This window comes from Stenella coeruleoalba (genome assembly GCF_951394435.1).
Source record: "Stenella coeruleoalba genome assembly, chromosome: 1".
In the NCBI taxonomy this organism is placed as follows: Eukaryota; Metazoa; Chordata; class Mammalia; order Artiodactyla; family Delphinidae; genus Stenella; species Stenella coeruleoalba.
The window spans coordinates 87,688,508-87,703,790 of record NC_137169.1 but is presented as its reverse complement, the minus strand read 5'-3'; the positions used below and the strand labels follow the sequence as shown (position 1 = coordinate 87,703,790).

Below are 15,283 nucleotides of genomic sequence, written 5' to 3'. Positions count from 1 at the left end.
AAATGTAAGTATAGATAGATCCAAGGGTGAGTTTGAGTTGGTATGCCCCAAAATACAGGCAGTTAGTCTTTGTTAAAAAGTCAAAACTAAAATCTCTAGCACTGATGTGTGGAAATGTTTGTATTAACTTTTTGACCTCTCAGAGTATATGACTTAAGATCACACATCTTCTGAATGATTTCTACCTTGTCAATTACTATAAAAGCTTATAATTATATACATATATTGCACCACTGTCACCAAAGGAAGGTATTCCTGGCCTTTGTATTCATTTAAAAATGAAACGAAGAAATCTATCTGCAAATCTGAGAACAGTCCTATATATTGTTAGTATGGAGTATATAAAACTCTCCTTTAGCATGTTAGAAAGAAATCCCAGAACTTCTATTTATATTTATGAACTTATCTTTTTAGTTTCTCTTTTTGTTTTACATTGTACCTGATATGTAAACATACCAAGTATCATAGCTTATATCAGTATATCATTTATGATATCAATATATCAGTATATTTATTTTGGGAGTGCTTAACAACAGCAGTGAATAATCAAAAATGTTGAGATCACTATTCTATGTAATAAGCTTCTAAACAATAAGCTTTAAAATCAAATTCTGCCTATCAACTTTTTTTCACAATGGCCCTGTTCAGTTTTATGACCATCTGCATGGATTCACAGGGGAAAGTACCAGAAGGAGATCAAATAGTTGAGTGAAAATCTAAAACACAATTACATAATTAAAACATTCAGAAGGTTCATATGATCATTCCAAATGAAAAGTTAACTTCTTTTTTATTTGTTGGGTCCACTAGGTCTTTTTTCTTGGTCTGAGCAAATGCAAATTTAAGGGTAAACAGAGGAATTCACACGGACAACACTGTTACTTTCATCCTGCAGTTAGTATTTTTCAGTTTAGTTTGGAAAGTTCTAAACTTCAGTGGACTCAAATATTAAATACTTCTTAGAAATAGCTTGAAATTTATTAAGAAGAAACCAAAAGCCTATTTTGCTTAGATTTCAACTTGTTACTTGATTCGGGTTTTAAATCTACTTTCAGGAAAAATACCAATAGAGCTGAAAGCATTTGATTGCAATTAGACACATAATAAAAATTATTTAACATTTGTTTCGTGTTTTGTAACTTGGTTGGGTTAATTTTACAAGGTTGGGTTAATTTTTAATGTTGGGAAACAAGTATAGTGTAATGGAAAAAGGGTAGTAAAACAAATTTGATTAAAAAATGCAAAATGTCATAAGTTGGAAAAATAAACATGAAAAAAAGGATTAACTATCCACAATAAAAAATGCACATAAATAAATGTCTGGTGCACAGTGGTAATTAAATAGTTAGAACGGTCATTATTTTTACAAGTGAATACCTATGAAATTTTACTAAGCAGTAACATGAAATCTTGAATAACATCATGAGTTTTTTTAATAATAATTTCTTCATAGTGTCCTCTCAAATCCTGACTTACACATTTAACCTTGTACATAATTTCTTACCTGCAGCTAGAGACACACAACACTGCTCCTTCTCTCTTGTGATTTCATTCAGCCTGCATGGTACATCCATAAGGGAAGGTGAAAGAAGTGGCAGAGAAGGGGATTTTCCTACTCCACACATTTGGACTGAACCCAGGGAAAGGTGTTTCACAAAGGTAGAACCGTTCTGAACAAAGCTGCAACAATGTTATAGAGTTCAAAATATTATGTGTGGAAATACAAAATTTTTTATTATTCATTTATTTATTCAAAAAATTTTATTAGGGTAAGAACAACTAAGTTGAGACCTACCTGTGTAAAACAGATTTTTAAGAGTACAACACAATATTGTTATTTATAGCCACAATGTTGTACATCAGATCTCAAAACTTACTCATCTTGCATACCTGAAATTTTATACCCATTGATTCAAAAATTTTTGGCAATATTATTTTACTTGGTTTCTTCCCTTCAAAAAGTCTCTCTACACAAATGTGTAACAATGCTAATATCAGTAGAACAAAATTTTCAATTTGGATAAGGTTTCAGAACTGCTTTCATCTCACCCAGTATTCTGTCTAGCTGGCTTTAAAAGGCCTGTTGTAAAACAAATGGTAGGGCTGAAGTTTTGTTCCTTCTGAGATCATGCCCAAATCGATTTGGCAGCTCTTCACTGGTACATTCCGACCTGTGGTTTCATTTTAGGGAAATTCACCAATAAAGGCAAATTTCCTTTATCATAATAGAAGAATATTTTTTCTGTTAATTAATGAAAAATTAGAAAAAAGAATGCTGTGTGTAGATTTACGAAATTGTATCCATTAACTTAACAAGTCAAGGAATAAACAGAAACAGATAACATAAAACAATTAAAATTTCCCATCAACATGTTTTTTAGTTTTATAGAACAGATTTTAATAACTGTTTTTGTGTGTTCCAGATTAAAGGATGTTAATAAATTTACTACCCACTTATCAACTTTTTCAGCTCTATGTGTGTATGACAATTCCTCATGTTTTGGTCTTTTAAGAGTGTTTAAACTGACTGTATGTGGCTTCTATACAAACATGCTTATCTACTCAAGCTTTGCTGGATATACCTTGACATCTGCTTCCATGCTATATCCAGGAGAGTGGTATATGCACCAATTAATATAGCATCAAAGTAACAAGGGATAAGGTAACGTGGGATCTGCTTCAGGTAGAAGAACATAGCCTGCAACCATTTACCAACCTGTTATAAAATAATTTTAAGAGTTAATTTGATGTGCTTATAGGCTAGGTGTATTTTAAAAGCTAAATCCAAACATTCAATTCTACTATCTAGCAATCTATTAACCAGATTTTCACTTATTAGAACTGAAAGACGACGAAGAAGGGAGGAAAATGTTTCAGTTTAGAAAATAATGTTTCAGGTTAGAAAACAATATAAATATTATATGTAGTATGTTAATATACTTCTTATTGTGCCCTTGTTTTTCTGGACTAGAATATAGCTTTACTTACTTCAGCAATGGTTCCTGACCGTGAAATAAGCCGGTTACTGACATAGTCAATCATCCAGTCTCCAGATCTCAAATTATCACAAAAGGGATGCCCCAAGTCATTCTTTGGTCTTATTTCTGCCAATATGGACATTAATCCTGAAAATTTAGAGAAATATCATGACAATTTAATCACTGGCAAAGGTAGTTTGTTCTCATAGCCTGGGCTGCTGCTAGTCTCTAGAGATTTGGGGTGAACACATATACAGGTAAACAGAAGGACTGCACAGTCCTTAGTGGCACTTCCCAGGGCTGGAGATAAGTGTGGCAATACTGACTTGAACCAAGATACAAAGGCATACTGAAGGGGACTGCTGTCACAGGAGCTATGCGGAGTTTTCCTAGACTCCTATTTTCTGGGGCTGGTCCTGCTCTTTTGAATTTTAATATTACAATATTCAAAGGCAATTGGCATAGCTTCCCTGCCCTAAGGATCTGGGGGAAGAAAACTGATAAGTCTATATCTTTTCACAGTTGAAAAGTGGTGGATTCCTTAATATTCAGGCAAGATTTAAGAAAATCATAGAACTGGTTTCAGAGACAGCAAGAGCACCTATGGTGGTAATAAATAAAGTCTGTTTTGGAGAGGCTCTTTGAAATATAACAGGAGGTACTTGGAACTAAATGAAGTATCAAAATGAGGTATACAGGCATATCCTCAAGTACTACTCAGATAGAAGTATTAGAATTCCTATGCATATATAGCACATTCTATTATTTCAATGACAGAGCAAGAGTACAACTTTCATTATTTAATAAGGTAGTAATTTCCACCTTAAAAAATTATATTGGCTTCATTGACTTCATTTCAAATAAATTTATTTAGTTAGAATTTAATTAATTTTACTGAGTATATAGCATGTTTTGAGAAATTAAAAAATAAATATATAAATTTAAGATATTCTTTCCTTCAGGAAGCTTATAATCTTCTTTAGGAAACAAAGCTTAAAACATAAAAAAATCTAGAAAACAAGACAGTATAAAATAATGGTCTATATACACCCTAGCATTTTCAGGGAAGGTAAATATTGCTCAGTAAGTGTTAGCTCCACTTACTGACTAATGGAATGACATGACGGAGCAGTGTTTTAGAAGAGAGGTCTGATGATACCCAATGGGATGGTATGATTTGTGGAAAAGGTATCAAGAGGTTGGAAAACTGGTTAGTTGGTTTTGTAGACAGGACTTAGTCCTAGACAGGATGATAACCGTGGAAATAAAAAGGAAATAGTATACCAAAAGAGAATACAGAAAAAAATCCAGAAGTCATGATTATTGATGTGGGGTGAACACATATACAATAATTTTGATTAATTATTGATCAAATGTTGAGGATAAAAGGGGCAGGTCCAAAAGTGGATTCCTGGATTCCAACATGACTGAATATGTATTGTTACAAGAAGTAGGGAAGGGGGATTTTGGTTAGAGGAGAGAAAGGTCAGTGAAATGGTTAAGTGTGATTTAATCTGAGGTTGCTATTAACAGCCTGCTGGAAATATCAGGTGGCTGCTGGAAATACTAAATTGCCAGAGGGTAAAGGGATTGGTATAGAGTAAAAAATAAATCAGGGAAGGGCAATTATACTTAGAAAGAATGAGAAAAATCATTTCATGAGAAGGTAAAGAGAAATTAGTAAAAAACCGGACGTAACTTTAAGAAACATAAAGGCCAGAAGAGAAGTTCACACAAGTATGGTCTTTTCAGGCAAACAGAAGGAGTTTAACAGCTCAGAGTGAAAATGGTAGGTATCTGCTTAAGAGTGGTAAGATATATATTGCTTTATTACTCACAGCACAAAACATTTTTTGTTGAAAATGAGAATATTTTAGAAAAAAACAAAATGTCATAAGCACAAAAAGTCTTACAAATTTTTATTGAGAGCTTCTTATGTGCTTGATTTTGTAGAAGGTATGAAAGCTAAAAACCAAGAATCCCCCAAAAGGCAAACATTGTTCTTTCTCAAGGTACAGTCTACGTAGTGGAGTTTTAAAGCTAATTTCACTGAATACTTACTATGAACTATAAGCATTGTCTAAGTACTTTACATGTATTAATTCATTTAATTCTAACAGTAACCCCTTGTGGTAGATTCTGTTTTTTTTTTTTTTTTTTTTTTGCTGTACGTGGGCCTCTCACTGATGTGGCCTCTCCCGCTGCAGAGCACAAGCTCCGGACGCGGAGGCTCAGTGGCCATGACCCACGGGCCCAGCCGCTCCGCGGCATGTGGGATCCTCCCAGACCAGGGCACGAACCCGTGTCCCCTGCATCGGCAGGCAGACTCCCAACCACTGCGCCACCAGGGAAGCCCAGATTCTGTTTTTATCTTCATTTTACAGATGAGAAAACTGAGCCACAGAGAGTTTACCATATAGTTATACAGCTAGTCAGTGCAACCCACAAAGTGTGGTTCTAAAGCCTATTTCTTGACCACCATAATAAAGATTCATACAAAAATTATATTTATTATTAAAATAAGGCAGTAAATTCCAAGGGCTAATAAGAGACATAATAGATAAATGCAATGGGTGTCTGGAGGACAAAGAAATTACTGTGAAAGCAATAGTTAAGGAAAGATTTGTGGAAGATGTTAAGAATTGAATTGGCCCTTAAAGATGGGTTAGATGGACAGAGAAATAAGGAGTTGAAAAGGAGGTTTGGTAAGTGGGAAACTATATGAACCAGGAACACATGTGTGAGAAACCAAATTTCCTAGATAAAAATCTAAGAAAATATTACCAGCCAAATGAATTAAACTGATAGTTAAATATTTAGTTCCTGTATCCCACTTTACAACTACTCTAACTGCATAATATTTAACTGAAAGTTCTCTTTGTAGGTTAAAACAAATATGCAACAAAAAAATATTTCCAATTAGACAAAAAAGGAAGATGAATATATTTACAACCTAGTCCCATTTGGAGCCCAAACGAATGAACTCATTTAACCCTCATAAAAGTCTATGAATCAGACAATATTATTCACATTTTATGGAGGCAGAAGTTGGGGCACAGAGAATTTAAGTTACTTGCCAGAGGTCAATGAGTAGGTGGCAGAGCCATAATTTCAACTGCCAAAGCAGTTGAACTCTGAGCCCATACTCATTCCTATAAGGAAGACACCATATGACCCTTAAATACAAAAACAAAAACAAAAAACCCCGAAAAGTTTCACTATCCTTATACTTGCTTACCTTGAAGACCTGCATATTTAAGAGATGACCAGTTTGGTATGTTATAACACCCTCCACCATCTTCTTGTTCTTCTGATTCACATCGGTAAAGTACCTGATTTAGCTCAGCCAAAGTTAATTTAGAGGCAATACTAAAAGTTGGAAAATAAAGAAAACTGGTTAAACATACTGAAATTTCACTTGCTCTCAATAAAAATAAAGAAAATATGAATCATAACAAAAAATGTTTTAGCAATGTATGTTTTAGGAACTCAGCATTATACTATACATTGTAAACAATATACATTTATAAATAATAATTAGAGGATAAACATGCTAAAAACTCAATTAGAAGTAACATTTCTCCCAAGCCAAAGAAATAATCAAGTGCTAAATTTTATTAATTAGAAGTATACTGGAAAAATCTTTTGGTTGCTATATCCTTTATCTTATAAATTTGTTTTTAATCTTTCTAGTTCAGACTTAGTTTTTCCTCTTCTTTATATTCTCCTATGTGGGGCAATAAGAACTTTTTATGCTAATTATCTTAAACTCAAAATAATTATCAAAGGACCAATAAAAGGATAATCAAAAGTCACAGTTAACGACCTTAGAAATCATGTGTTACTCTACTGCTACATTCCTCTCCTCTTCTCCTTTCAGCTCCTAAGGTTGCATTACCCTTCAGCTTGGTTGTTTAAGAAACCAGATTTTCTTAGATAAAGATGTTTCTTGATAATGAGCAGAAGGAAGTGTTTAACTATCATCGCCTTGGTTTCCCTTTGTCCAGTTAGCAGTGAGATTGTGTAAATGACTACACCTGAATGCAGCTGAAACCCTACTTTCTTTTCTTGCACTTCTAACTACTCAGTTATATAATTTCATTTTATATAACTGAATACATATCCTCTGAGCTTAGAAAACTGTCAGCTGTGCTTTGTTCCCTCGGTCTTTGTTAGCCTCCCTCCTCCCAGCTGGGACTAACCGTTCCTTGGCAATTTGTGAATCAAGAGTGAGTCAAATCTATCAGTAGCCTCAGTACCAAGTCCATTCTAGTGCAGTATTTTTCAAGATGTAGTCAGTGAACTCCTTGCATAAGAATCACCTGCAAAGCATATTAAAGTGTAGATTTCTTGATCTTGTCCCAAAATAATCTAAGTAGCTCTGATGAGGAATGTGCATTTTATAAACCTTCCATAGAAACACAAAACTGCTTCATCACAGATTTTTCTTTAGAATGTAACTACTAAGTATGGTTTGAATTAAGAGTTAATACCCTTATTAATAAAAGCTCTTAAAAAACAACAAAAACAATTGAACGGAACAGAAAAATGAGCTAATATGTAAAATGACATATCACCAAATAAATACAAATGGCTGATGAACAAAAAAATTAGCTTAAAATTTAAAATAAATTGAGATATCATTTTAAAGTATTTTATGTTTACCAATTTGACTAATAGCTAACACTTACTGATCACTCACTCTGTGTCAAACACTATTCTGTGAGTCACTATAATTATATCTTAGGTAACTTGCCCAAGGTCTTACGTCTTACAGCTAAGAGTCTGAAATTAGACTCAAACCCTAGCAGTCTAGTCGCATCCTCTATGCTGTTAAACATTACAATAATATATACTCAGTATTAGTAAGGATGTGCGATACTAGACTCTTTTACATAGAGCTGAAAATATTAATTAATATAATCTTTCTGGAGCAGATTTGGCAGTATTAAAAGTCTCATATATACAGACAGTCTAACTCAGAAATTCCAACCCTGGAAATTATCCTAGTACTCATGATATCAAACATATATTGAGTATTCGTTATGTGCCATGAATTGTGTTAAGTGCTTTATATGCATTATCCTATTTAATCCTTACAAAATCTAAGAGGTAGGAACTATTATAAGCCCCATTTTCCAGATGAGGAAACTGAGATGAAGAAAGTCTAAATAATTTGTTCAAGATCATACTGACAGTGGTGAAGCTGGAGTTAAACCCAGCCTTAAATTTCAAAACCCATACTCTTTAGTACTATATGGTACCACCTAGCAAGGGCTAATCTGATTAGTAAAGGAATAACAAAGGATTTATGCAAAGATGAATGTACAAAGACATACATAATAGGGAATAATTGGGAGCAATTCAGCTGTCCAAAAAATGTAGACTGATGAAATAAATTATGGTATAGCCATATATTAGAATAATGCATTGACATTAAATAAATGAAGTGGTAAGAAGTATGAAGTATGCAACTTAGTCTCAAATAGTTCAGAAAACCTGTGTGTATATGTATACAGAGACGTGTATATAGATAGATAGATAGATATGTATAGCATATATATGTATACATGTTTATCTATCTATCTATCTGGGAGTGTATGAGTGAGAGCACATGCTTGCATACACAGGCACAAGCCACAGGACAAAATGTTAACACTAAGTGATGAAAATACTCCTGGTCCTTAGACCATCCTTTAAGCAACAAGGATATACAGGACTCTTAAAATTGCTTAAATCAGGCTTGCGGTAACTTATCAGTTATTAAAGTGCAAATCTCCATAAAATAAGGCATACTTACGAAGCAAAAGGAATTTTTAATATAGGATCTGTGTTGTCAACAGCAAGACTCCCAGATTTAAAATGAGGACTGAATTGTGTCAGATGATTTCGAAGAATTCCAACAGCAGCTTGTGCATGTGGATCAAGACTAACTCTGAAAACATTAATTAAAATATAGTTAATTTTTAGGAGTAATTTATTCAAAATTAACAGGATATGTAAAACACTTTAAATATAAGTCAAGTTAACAGTTTGAACTCTAATTAACATACCTGAATATAATAACACTTCCAGGAGACAAATTTTCAAACTCTATTTCTTGAATATATTCATTGGGTCCTTTTGTGGTAATTCCAGCTTGTTTAACAATTTTACTTTCATTAAGCTTGAAAAAAATTATATAAAACTGTTCAATAAATAATTCTAATGTCCTTAAAATGTTAAACACAGTAGTGGGATGAGAGTCCCAAATACCTGAATATGTTCTCTAATTTCTACTGTGATATTTGGCATTCCATTGATTGAATTAGCATCCTTCCTATAAGGTTCCGTATTTCTCTCAACAGTTCTAGCTTCAAGAACTACTTCTTCAATTTTGCCTAGGAATATATAAAAACTTTAGCAAAACTTCATATTAAACCATCTGAAATTAAGAATTGGTAAAGAGGTTTTAAATCACTTAACTTAAAGTTGAATATGAAATATCAGTTAATTAAAAAAAAAAACCAGTCTGAAAGTAGATAATTCTACCCAAGATGCAGCTTTTACACAATGCTTTAAAAAAAAATCACAACTTAATTAACAAAGCTTTATTTGAAAAAAGATCTCATCAAGTAATAATGGCTTAGCTCTGGGGAACAATATACAACCTTCCTAATATTGAGTGGAGAGAAAGTAGATCACTTGAAAGGCTTACATTTAAAAAATGGAATATTTCAAAGACAGAAAAAATAGGGAAAAATTTAAAACACCCAGATCTCTTTACCTCACTTAAGAAAACATTCCAAATCCAACTGATGTCCCTGTGTACCCTTTCTCCCCCTTCAGAGGCAACCACTACCTGAAGGTTGGAGTTCATTGATCCTGTGCATTTTTGCTACATATGTATGTTTCCCTAAGCAAATATATACTATTCTCCATATGTCCAAGTTTATTTAAGTGATTCAAGTTATATATACATTTCTGCAACTTCCTTTCTATTGGACAACACTGTATTTTTTAGGTTTGTTCAGCTAATATAAATTAGCTCTACCTCATTTATTTCAAATGCCAAATAGTATTCCACTGTATGAATATACCAAAATGCATTCATTTTATTAACATTGTTATTGTTTTTCTCTACTATAAATAATGTTACAATAAATATTTCTGTGCATATTTCCTAATGGAAATGCAGAAGAGTTTCTCAGATATATACCTGGGAATAGAATTGCTGGACCAAAGGATATATAAAACTGCAACATTATTATTTAAATTATTTAAATAATTTGAACCATTAATCTGACAATGAAAGACTTTTTGATCCAGAAATCTACTTCTGGAAATATATACTAAGAAAATTGTTCAAAAGAAAAAGAATTATTCCTAGTGTATATTCAAATCTTAAAGAACACTGCTAAACATACCCCAAAATATTAAAAATGGAATACTAACATAATAAAATATGAAATATTTAACATAATGAAAATCACAATTTTGTGGACTGATAAAGTGGAAAATGTTTTAAGGATGATCACTGACAAAAAAAAAAAAAACCCCTGAGAAACTACTGTATACACTGAGTGCAGCCATGTAAAACTATGTATGTATATTAGCAACAACCAAATAAGATTACTGAATATAAACATGTGACTAGTCAAAAAAAGTAATAAACATTTGACTCTGAAACTATTCAAGTTGATAATTTCTAAAAATGGGAGTTATGAATATTTAGCAACTAGCAACCAATATAGAATATGATGATTTTTATGAGAATCTTCATTCACTCAATTAATCAACAGACTTGGACAGCTGCTGTATGCACAGGAGCATGTTATGCCATAATATATTATATATAATAATAAGGAAGGAAATGAAATACACGTCTAGAAAAAAATCAAGCAATACTAAGGATATATCTCAAGGATGTATTTTATAACTAAGTGTCAGAGTGATATAGAGAGAATATAATTACTTTATGTTCAGAGGAGAGAGAGTTCACTGAATACTTAGAGAAAGATTCTCAAAGGAGGTGAAACTTTAGTCCTTGAAAGATGTAAAGAATTCATAAATAAGTGTAAGTAAGACTACTTGGGGAACAGTGAAAATATCTATTTGGTTGAAATAGTGGAGTGACACAGGGCCAGGAAGGTAGGTGAGGATGGATTATAAAGAGCCTTAAAAATTAAACTATTTTCCATTTTGGTTTATATATGTAAATATGTGTATACACATACATAAAAACACTTGGACACACATATGAATATATGTATATACATATATACAAACACATGAACATACATATATATTTTCCTGGGTATAGAAGAATTACATGTTCATTTTATACAAATTAGGAGATAAGGGAATGTATTAGGATGAAAACAAAATCACTTCACAACTCAAAAAATGTTAACATTTGAGAGTATTTTCAGGTTTTGTTCCATGTAGTAAAAATATAAGCTATCAAAAATTTCTAATGCTTTTTCTCAACTACGTCTACACTTGCACTGTTACAATATATACGATATGTAACAATTTAATAATATTTATTATTATTATTATCAACAATTTAACAATATAATCACAATAACACTTTTTAGATCCCATTACCAGGGATGCACATTTGAGGCACTTCCTTCCTGTAAAATGAAGTCTTGGGATTCCTGAAAGCAGTTCTAGACACAGATACAACTGATTGATGGATACTAGGTGAGTGTCTTGTTACTGCCACTATGTCTTCATCAACTTGATCCACATACACCTGAGAAACAAAGAGAAAACACATTAGTGCTCAAATTGGGAAGACTCTAAAATTGAACCTTAAGAAAGAAACCTAGAAAATTTAGTTTCTTGCCTGAATAAAACCCTTGGCTCCAAGCTCTTGGTGAAGTTTATTGATGGCACACCTGGCTGCAATGATGCCACTTTGGAAATTAACTTCACCGAAATTGGACGGTGATGCTGCAGGATTCCACTTAGTGTAAAACCGTTCTTCAGAAACTACTGAAATCTGAACAAAATTACAACTTAGCCATGTGTACGTTTTAATTACAATGAGAACTTTTGGTAAAAATGATCAAAGTTTTTTGCCTTGTAGTTTTAAAAAACAACACAAACAAACCTGATGAGGCACTAATTCGTCATAGCCCTTAGTACTTCCACTAGCACAACATGCCATAGAAACAATCGTGGAACTTGGGAGAGCATCATATGCTGACCTATGCTAGAAAACAATAAAAAAACAAACAAACAAAAACCCAAAAGTTTATTTTCTTTCAAATGCAAAGTGCCATCCTATAGCATAATGAAGTAAAAGGATAAGTGCATAAATACATTTGATAAGATAACAAATAACAAAATGCTCAAAAACCTTTGTATCACAATCACTAAGGCACTATTTTGAAGTTTTGTGGATATTACTACCACTAAATAGCAGGGAACTAAATATCAAAACATTCAGCAAAATCAGTAAATACAAGAAACACGTTAGATACTTACCACAATAGGACACTCATTATCATGGGTAACATCCATAAACAGGGCATGTGCAATAGCTGGCATTAAAGGCCTCAAACAGGGCTGAACGAAGGATCCAACAGGTTCTCCTCCATATCGGTAAACTAATCTGCCCTCTTCATGACTGTCATACGCACTCATTGCCTCTGCAAGGCATTACAGAATATTTTAACAATCTTCATTATCAATGTCCAAGAAGAGATTAGATTTCGTATCATGACTGATTTTCAAAAAAAGACCACATAAATATTATAAAAAATAAAACAGCTTTAAACATTTAAACAAATGTCCATTAGTTTAAATGACAAAAAAGTCTTCTCTGTAACTTAACCAGAGAAATGGTTCATGCAGGTAAAAGGGAACATATGTTGTTTATTAGGATGTTGGTTATATAAAATCTATGAAGAAAAATCTAAAGATTATATCACACAGGCAGGTAGGAGATGAAAAACAGATTTGTATATTTTCAACAACCAAAAAAATGGTTTTGTTCATGAATCATCAGTTCATTCCACTGCTCTTTCAAGTTAAAGTGAGATATTTTACCCCAAAGTGGAAATTTTTACTGATGAAAACAGACTAAGTTATACTAGGAAATTCTGAGTAGAATATTTAAAAGAACAGTAACTATGTTGAACATTATTAAATGCTGTATATAAAGCTATTAAATGCCTTTTAATCTACTTAAACAAAAACTAAAGCTTTAGATGGGAGAAACACTTTCAATAAGCCTACCTCTTATTAAGGAACTAATGCCCAGTCTAGTAACAAAGATATTGTCCAGGTCTTCACTTCCTGTGAACAGTTCAGCTACTACATATAAATTGGGTTGCAATTTCCTAGCAGCATCCAACATGTACTGCAAAAAGCACAGTTACAAATGTAACAGAAAGAGAAAAGCAAGATGGTGCAGGGGAAGGAGAGGAGGCAAGATTAGGCATGGATTTGACAAAGGAAAATATCATGTAGCAAGACAAAAGATGAATTTCCAAATAAAGTAATTGTGCATATGTAAGAAAACATAAAACAGACCAATACACACAGGAAACAAGAGAATTTATAAAGACAATATAACAGTTAAAAAGGAAGATTAGATTTTGCAGATATAGGGACACAAGGGGGAGGAAAAAAGAAAGAAGAAAAATGTTAGTGTCACATTAAAAAATGTAAACCATAACACTGCAGTTCTGCTAGGATTTCCCCCCGTTTTATGTTTGTTTTTAATACCTCTAATCAGACCATTAATTTCCAGGCACTTGACTAAGCTATTCATGATAAATTCCCTACTGGTGAATCATTTAGCTATTGCAAAGATTAGGTCTGACCAGACTGAAGCCAGTTTTTCCTACAGATGATAGTAAACTTTTTTTTTTTGGCCATGCTTTGCAGCTTGCAGTATCTTAGTTCCCTGACCAGGGACTGAACTGGGGCCATTGCAGTGAAACCACTGAGTCCTAACTACTGGACCACCAGGGAATTCCCCAAAACTCTTTTTTTTTTTCCCCCCAAAACTCTTAATCAGAAATCAGATCAGTTCCAAAAAGTTTTTTTTTAACATAACATTTACACAAAGACTAATAAAATACTTGAAATTCTATCAAGTAAGATCCTAGAGGATTATGTAACTTAAAATTAAGCAAATTAAATTTTAATATTCTAACTTTTGCCATAATGTTATAACAATCTTAAAAGTGTATTTTTTTTTGATGTTGCTATAAAGGCACACACAAAAAATCCTCTGCCATTTTTTGAAGCTAAAAAACGTCTACCACCTTAACTAATGTTCATTAAATTCTTCCAAATCAAATCAGTTTTTCATCACAGGACTTGAAACATATACATCATAATACTGCTTTAAAAGTATAGAAATAGATGTTTTTCAGATAAGCACACATTTCCAAAGAACACTAACTTGTGACTAGAAAACTATCAAAGATCTTATAAACAGAATGAAAATTTGAAGTGTTTACAAAGCTGCAAAAGGTAAAAGATAATGCTGTAAGTGTTGGCATTGCTTAAGTTACTGTAAAAAAACCCAAAGAGGAATAGAAAACTTTTATGTTTACATTTACATTTTTATAAACAATTAATAAAAATTGAATCAATGAGGCTAAAATAGTTTCAATATGCTGTAATGTTAGGGTTTAAATAATCATTATAATATGAAATAAGCTATTCAACTTCACAGTGGCTACTAATGTATTGAAAGCAACCTAAAAATAACAAGAATAAGACAAATTAATACTTATATATTAAAATATTAATAAGATTAATTCTGTTTTAATATTAAAATATGAATATTTTAATAATATATATACAGCAATATGGTTGTGTGTGTATTATCAGAGACAATATAATGTACTTCCCTAACTTAAAATAAAAATATTAACTCAAACATTTTATAGCCCAGTACTCCATAACAGCTGCATCAAAAAATTGTCAGAACTATGCAAATTATGCAAGTGTTAAATACTACCACCAAATCAATGTTGGTATCCAACTAGCAAAAGGAAACATATATTTGTATACTCTATTTAAGGAAAGCTAGGAGAGAATACTGAATTTCTTTTCTTAACGTAGATGAATTGTTTTTCTGTACCTCGGCTACATGAAGAGGTGTTGAGTGACAGTTATCAAGACGGACTCCCTGGAAATAAGTCGCAGTTATTTCAGTGTATTTTTTCATGTGTGCCCAGAGATAAGGACAGTCCTCTGGTTTTTTCCCATAGCGTAATTTAACACTGTCTCCCCAGCAAATAAGTTCTCTCCTTAGATAAACATCTGAACCTGTTAAGAAAGGAGCTTGCTTT

The 15,283-nt window shown here is 32.5% G+C and overlaps 1 protein-coding gene across 4 annotated transcripts in view; it reads right to left on the bottom strand.

The window, feature by feature from the left end:
- Nucleotides 1–15,283, bottom strand: part of AGL (amylo-alpha-1,6-glucosidase and 4-alpha-glucanotransferase) — a gene marked incomplete at its 3' end in the record, with an annotated part of 80,158 nt that overhangs the window by 36,447 nt on the left and 28,428 nt on the right. For all 4 annotated transcript variants that reach the window (XM_079929154.1, XM_079929156.1, XM_079929157.1 and 1 more), the window contains exons 12-24: nucleotides 15,073–15,260; nucleotides 13,209–13,332; nucleotides 12,456–12,619; nucleotides 12,079–12,180; nucleotides 11,812–11,967; nucleotides 11,568–11,718; nucleotides 9,234–9,358; nucleotides 9,032–9,144; nucleotides 8,779–8,913; nucleotides 6,217–6,347; nucleotides 2,989–3,125; nucleotides 2,583–2,716; nucleotides 1,505–1,680 (exon numbers count right to left, since the gene is read on the bottom strand). In XM_079929154.1, coding sequence (XP_079785280.1) covers nucleotides 1,505–1,680; nucleotides 2,583–2,716; nucleotides 2,989–3,125; nucleotides 6,217–6,347; nucleotides 8,779–8,913; nucleotides 9,032–9,144; nucleotides 9,234–9,358; nucleotides 11,568–11,718; nucleotides 11,812–11,967; nucleotides 12,079–12,180; nucleotides 12,456–12,619; nucleotides 13,209–13,332; nucleotides 15,073–15,260 — 1,836 coding nt within the window. The remainder of the gene's footprint in view (nucleotides 1–1,504; nucleotides 1,681–2,582; nucleotides 2,717–2,988; nucleotides 3,126–6,216; nucleotides 6,348–8,778; nucleotides 8,914–9,031; nucleotides 9,145–9,233; nucleotides 9,359–11,567; nucleotides 11,719–11,811; nucleotides 11,968–12,078; nucleotides 12,181–12,455; nucleotides 12,620–13,208; nucleotides 13,333–15,072; nucleotides 15,261–15,283) is intronic.